This window comes from Alexandromys fortis, unplaced genomic scaffold (assembly GCF_014885135.2).
Source record: "Alexandromys fortis isolate MF-2015 unplaced genomic scaffold, M_Fortis_MF-2015_v1.1 scaffold_29, whole genome shotgun sequence".
Taxonomy (NCBI): Eukaryota; Metazoa; Chordata; class Mammalia; order Rodentia; family Cricetidae; genus Alexandromys; species Alexandromys fortis.
In genome coordinates, this window is record NW_026067891.1 from 4,403,410 (window position 1) to 4,409,744 (window position 6,335).

Genomic DNA, 6,335 nt, shown 5'->3' on the forward strand with positions numbered 1-6,335 from the left:
GTATGAGGAGGAGAAAGTATATCCTGGTGGTCACCAAGAACCAGTCCAGGCAGCAGGACTCAGGGCCCTCCACTACACGGTCAGGAAAGACTCGAGGCCTGAACCTAGTTCAACCTGTGACACTTCCCGTAAGTGTTTAGAGAAGCTGACCCATCCACACCCACCTTTATACAGGCAGAGCTGCCAGCAATGGCCAGCTGTGGAGCAGGACACAAAGGCCCAGCTGCTCCCAGTTCACCTCTTGAGCTTCTACAGGCCTCAGACTCAGTCCACACCCAGCATCCTCAGCAACCTCTACCCACTTTGGCTCTTCTAGGGTTTGGAGGCAAGTACCTGGTAACCTGAGAGATCAGGAAGCGCTGAATAGCAGGACTGTCCACCATGGCCAGAGCAGCTCCAGCCCAGGTCCGGCACTGCTCCTGTGCTTGCAGCCAAGGTGCCTTCTCTGCTACCAGGCGGTAGCAGTGCCCATTGTCAGGGAGGATCTCTGTGTCTGAGGGGCAGAGTGGGTGCACCACTAGGGGATGGTAAGCAAAGAACAAGACATCAAGGTATGCCTGAGGCTGGAGTAGCAGGCTCTACCCTACCCCAGCATAGAAAAGGAAGCATGAGGGGTGAATCAGGGTAAGCACCTTGAGCAGGCACCTTATCCAAGGCCAGGATGCTATAGGTGACTTGGAGGGCTGAGCCTCCACGGTGCCGTATGCCAAGTTCAAGGCTCTCATCACTATGCACGGAGGATGGGCACACAAGCTCCAGGACAGTAGGTGCCATTTCTACTTGCACTTCTGTCTTTAGCAGAGCTGAGGCAGTCCCTAAGGCCAGCACAACTGTCACGTGATAGCCCCCAGGTAGTACATAGGAGTGGGTGGCAGCAGGGCCAGCCATGTCCACCTCAGAGGAGCCATCTCCAAAGTTCCAGCGTGTGGAGCTGATGGGCAGAGGGGAAGTGATGTGGAAGTCTGCTGGCTGGCCAGAGGCCAGGGGTCCACGGGGCCCCACCAGGGCAGCCCCTGGGGAGGCAGGAAAGATGTGCTGGAGCAAAGTGGGGCCCCCACAGGCAGAGCTGAGGGACAGTGAAATGCTGGAACACCAGGACGAGCAGGCTGCAGAAGTGTTGGAGGGCTGGCCTGCCCCACAGAGACACTGGTTCTGTTCTGAGAGGGCCGCAAGGCTCTCACCAGCCGAGAAGCAGAAGGCACTGCAGGCCTCAGGTTCCAATGGCCCCTCATGAGCAAAGAAGAAAGGCACTGCTGCCACAGTGCCTGAGCTGTTGTCAGGGAGGCAGGCCACATAGTCTTGACCTGGGAACAGACAAATACATTGGGTCCCAGGGCCTTACCTTCTCCTGGCTGCATCTTGTTTCCTCACCAACTCTCTTTAACTCTCCATGGCAGAGCCCCCACCCCCAAAGAGGCCTTCTAGACCATATTTGGCCACTATCTTCCCATGTATGTTTCCCTGGGCCTCATCAGCCACCAGGTCAGTAACTCCACTCTCCCAGTAAGGAAAACAGTGTCATCCTTGTCGTTTTGCCCCACATCCCCTGCACTCACCACAGGCACTGTCCAATAAGGGGATACTGAGGAGAGGTTGGCCGGCCAGTGGTATGGGCCCACTGCACGTGGCTGCCTCAGGCTGTACCACATGCACCCGTTGTTCCTTTGCCCAGCGTGGCAGCCACGCCAGACCACAGTTGCACTCAAATGGGTTCCCACTCAGGTTTCTGCAGGGGAGGGGTAGGTGTGGGGTACCAGGCCAGCAGGGATACAGATCAACCTCCCACCGCCCACAGCTCTCAAAACTGGGAGGAAGAATGGAACAGGGCAGGAGGACAGAGGAGGTGTTGGGGATAAGAGACCAGTTACTGACACCCACTAAAAACAAAGCAACTTACATTTCACTTAAATTAAATAAATTAGCAAACACTCCTTCTTCTAATGTAGAAATCCTATTGTTGCTTATGTCCCTGCAAGAAACAAGGATTGGACAAGGTGTAACCCTTTGCTGACAGGTAGCACTTCCTGCTTGCCCTGAGTAAACTTCAGTGTGGCAGGCATAACAGGGAGGGGACACTCACAGCTCCACCAGTGCCGAGAGGTTCACTAGGAGTCCAGTGTCCAGCGTCTGGAGTAGGTTGTGGGACAGGTCTCTGAGAAACAAGTGGCTGTGGTCAAGACAGGAACTCTGGGCTAGTCGAGGGCATACCTGGTTCTCACCAGGAGCTTCCCAGCATCCAAAGCTATGGTTTCTCACCCCACAAGCCCCCTGTTCTCTCAAGCCACAGGAGAGCTTTTCTCATGAAAGACATGAGAAACAGTCTGGGGAAAGTGAGGTAGAAGAGCTAAGGACCACACCTAGGCCCTGTACTGAGGACCACACAGCAGGGCCACACAGAATAACTGACCTAAACATCCTCTTGTGGCCCCTGCAGCCCTTCTCCCAAAGGAGAGCCTTGGTCTGTCTCCAGTACAACAGAAGAGTCCCACATCATCAAGGTCTGGTTATTCACACCCTTTACATGAGATTCAGGGTTCACTAGGGCTGGGGAACCTAGTTGGCAGTAGAAGAGAGTCTTTAAGATGTTCCCAAGATGCACTGGGGGCACAAAGATGCGATGAACGAGGAAGAATCCTGCTGGATAACCCGCACCACAGTGCTAGTGACAGCATACAATATATCTCTCCAAACAAACTATCAAAACTCTCAATTCAGGGATGTGGAGATGGCTCAGGATTGTTAAAGCACTCAATATTGTTAAAGTCCTCAACAGCAAGAGGACTGGAGTTCTGATCCCCAGAACCCTCATAAATGCTGGCTAGTGAGACTAGCCATATTGGCAAGCTCTAGGTTTGGTTGAGAGACCTTGTCTCAATAAGATGTAAGAGTGGCAGTGGTGGCACAGGCCTTTAATTCCAGCACTTGGGAGGCAGAGACAGGCATATCTCCATGAGTTTGAGGCCAGACTGGTCTACAAAGTAAGTTTCAGACAGGCTCCAAAGCTACAGAGAAACCCTGTCTCAAAAGAAAGAAAGAGAGACAGAGAGACAGAGACAGAGACAGACAGAGAGACAGAGAAGATGGACAGGATTAATTCCAGCACTTGGGAGGCAGAGACAGGCATATCTCCATGAGTTTGAGGCCAGACTGGTCTACAAAGTAAGTTTCAGACAGGCTCCAAAGCTACAGAGAAACCCTGTCTCAAAAGAAAGAAAGAGAGACAGAGAGACAGAGACAGAGACAGACAGAGAGACAGAGAAGATGGACAGGATTAATTCCAGCACTTGGGAGGCAGAGGTAGGTTGATCTCTGAGTTCAAGAACAGCTAGCCAGAGCAACACGAAGAAACTCAGTCTCAAAAAATGAAAAAAAAAAAAGATGGAAAAGTGACCAAGGAAGATTTCTAACATCAACCTATAGCATTTCGACACATATTTGTACACATATACCACATACACATGAAAAAAAATGGAAGAAAGACACCCCAGACTTAAATTAAAAAAAAAAAGATGCTGGGCTGGAGAGATGGCTCAGTGGTTAAGAACCCTGGCTGCTCTTCCAAAGGTCCAGAGTTCAATTCCAGCACCCACGTGGTGGCTCACAACCATCTGTAATGAGATCTGGTGCTCTCTTCTGGCCTGCAGGCATACATGCAGACAGAATACTGAGAACATTGTATACATAATAAATATTTAAAAAAAAGATGCTATGAAAGTTTGTATACAGGCAATAAAAATCAGAATTAAGAAATGTGGAAATGGAGCATGGACCAGGGAGATAGCTCAATCCATAAACCACCTGCTGAGGGATCTGAGCATGGTCCTCCAAAATCCACATAAAAAAGCAGCTGTGGTAGTGCATATTAATTCAACACTAGGGAGATAAAGACAGGCAGATCCCTACAACTGTTAGCTAGGCAGCCTGCCCTAATTATACAAGCTTCAGACCAATAAGAGACCCTGCCTCAAAATACAATGCTCAACATTCCTTTGTTTTGTTTTCTCGAGACAGGGTCTCACTATGTAGCCCTGGTTGTCCTGGAACTCACTACACAGATCAGGCTAGACTCAAACTCACAGAGATCCACCACTCCCAAGTGCTAGGGTTAAAGGCGTGTGCTATCACACCTGGCAAGTGGACAGTATTCCTAAGGAGTGACAACTGAACTTGTCCCTTTGGCCTATACAGACAGACACACACACATAGAGACAGAGAGACAGACAGAGAGAGTTGAGGCTGGAGAGATGGCTCACAGGAGGTTAAGAGCTTTTGCTGCTCTTGCAGAGGACCCAAGTTTAGTCTCCAGTATCCACATGGTGGCTCATAACCATCTGTAATCCCAGTTCCAGAGGGTCCAATGCCCTCTTTTGCCCTCTGTGGGCACTACACACATGTGGGTCACATGCAGGAAAAACACATATATGTAAAATAAAAACACACTGTAACAGATAAAGGAATGTGGAACATGAACTGCTACTTTCTACTGTACTGTAAATTGGAGCAGACAGACTGACAGAGAGGAAAGCATCACAGAAAGGCACTGGCCTTTGAGAGCCTCAAGAGAGAAGGAGGAGGAGAGCAACTACTGTGGGAAGAGTCAGAGTCTGTCCTTGTAACTCGAGTCACCTGCAACCTGTGATGGGGCCAGAACATGCTATCACTGAGACAGGCATGTATTTACAAAGCATAAACCTGTGCAAGCACAAAAGCAAAGCATCAAGACAAGAGAGATGGGATTGGAGAGATGACTCAGCAATTTAGAACATTAGCTGCTCTTTCAGAGAACTCAAATTTGGTTCCTAGCACTCACGTTGGCAGCTTACAACTGCCTATAACTCCAGCCCAAGGGGACGCCACACCTCTGGCTTCCAGGAACCTGCATACACATGGCAGACTCACAAAACACACATATACACACAAATAAAAAAATTAAATAAGGTTATTTATTTATTTATTTATTTTTAAAGACAAGAGACATAGCCAAGTCTGGTAGTACACACAGGTGGTAAGAGAATTGCTCCAAGTTCTAGAGCAGCCAGGGCTATAGAGTAAGATCCCATCTAAAAACAAACTAAAACCTAACAGACCCAACTACATTCCAAAACAAGCAACATCTACACAAAAGATCATGGATAAAATAAAAAAAAAAAATCAAACTACAGGCTGAACTCCTGCAGCAGCCAACACTTGGAGTGATAGCTGCTCAGAAGGCTGAAGCAGGTGCATACAGTAAGCATATGAAGAAGTACCAGGTGAGTACTTCACACACTCATATGAAGAGTACCACAGTGAGATGCCTCAAAACAGTAACTAAAACCTAGGCTTGGAAATGCACTGGTACTTCATCTAACCAAATAACCACCCAACCACATCCTTGCTACAAACACTGAATAAACTATTCAGCAAATGCCAACAACTCCTTTTTATGCTAGTGATGTAACTCAGTAGCTAAGAACTCCAACAAAAAGAAAGAATTAAAGAAAGTTTACATAGTAACTTGACAACTACTGGCGAAAACAATGTAATCATGCTTTTCATCTACTAAATTTGTAGTTGTGTTATGTCTCAAGTCTAGCCCCCAATTCTAATAATAGGGAGGTAGATAACTTAGGCTTCACCTATGAAAACAAATAACACTGGTATTACTAGACCATTTTAGGAGGTATTTCCAGTGTCAAGCTCTACCCAAAAAACTGCTACTCTCCACCTTCAGAGTCTTGATAACCCTCAGTCAACCTGCCATCCATGCCTTGGGCTCTCTTTGCATACATAATCCAATGTCCAGTGAGGCTTCTGGTACAGGAGACCCTGTATCACCATGACTCAGTGGATACTTTTGGGCCCTTCCAGGTCTATACACCATTCCACAGTCTCAAATTCTCCACAAGATTGTACTTAGTTTTCTGGTGGTGATGATATCTCAACAAGAACATGCCTCTTGGGCTGGAGAGATGGCTCAGAGGTTAAGAGCACTGACTGATCTTCCAGAGGTCCTGAGTTCAATTCCCAGAAACCACATGGTGGCTCACAACCATCTGTAATGAGATCTGGTGCCCTCTTCTGGCCTGCAATTCTGCATTCTGCATGAAGGCAAAATGTTATACACATAAATAAGTCAATCTTTAAAAAAAAAATGCCAATTGCAAAGGATTTCCCTCATCCCTCTCCAGAAATGGAGAAAGAAAACTCAAGAGGAAGCACCTTGCCAGGCTTAATCCCAGCACATGGGAGGCAGAGACGCGTAGATCTCTGAGTTCAAGACCAGCCTGATCTACAGAGCAAGTTCCAGGACAGCCAGAGCTATGTAGAGAGAGACCCTGTTTCAAAAAAAAAAT

General features: G+C 48.0%; 1 protein-coding gene across 6 annotated transcripts in view; it reads right to left on the bottom strand.

The window, feature by feature from the left end:
• Positions 1-6,335, bottom strand: part of Pkd1 (polycystin 1, transient receptor potential channel interacting) — a 49,765-nt gene that overhangs the window by 29,241 nt on the left and 14,189 nt on the right. For 5 of the 6 annotated variants that reach the window (XM_050137488.1, XM_050137471.1, XM_050137478.1 and 2 more), the window contains exons 2-6: positions 2,081-2,152; positions 1,898-1,969; positions 1,557-1,726; positions 633-1,304; positions 334-517 (exon numbers count right to left, since the gene is read on the bottom strand). In XM_050137488.1, the coding sequence (XP_049993445.1) occupies positions 334-517; positions 633-1,304; positions 1,557-1,726; positions 1,898-1,969; positions 2,081-2,152 (1,170 nt within the window). The remainder of the gene's footprint in view (positions 1-333; positions 518-632; positions 1,305-1,556; positions 1,727-1,897; positions 1,970-2,080; positions 2,153-6,335) is intronic. The other variant, XM_050137507.1, reaches the window with a different exon arrangement.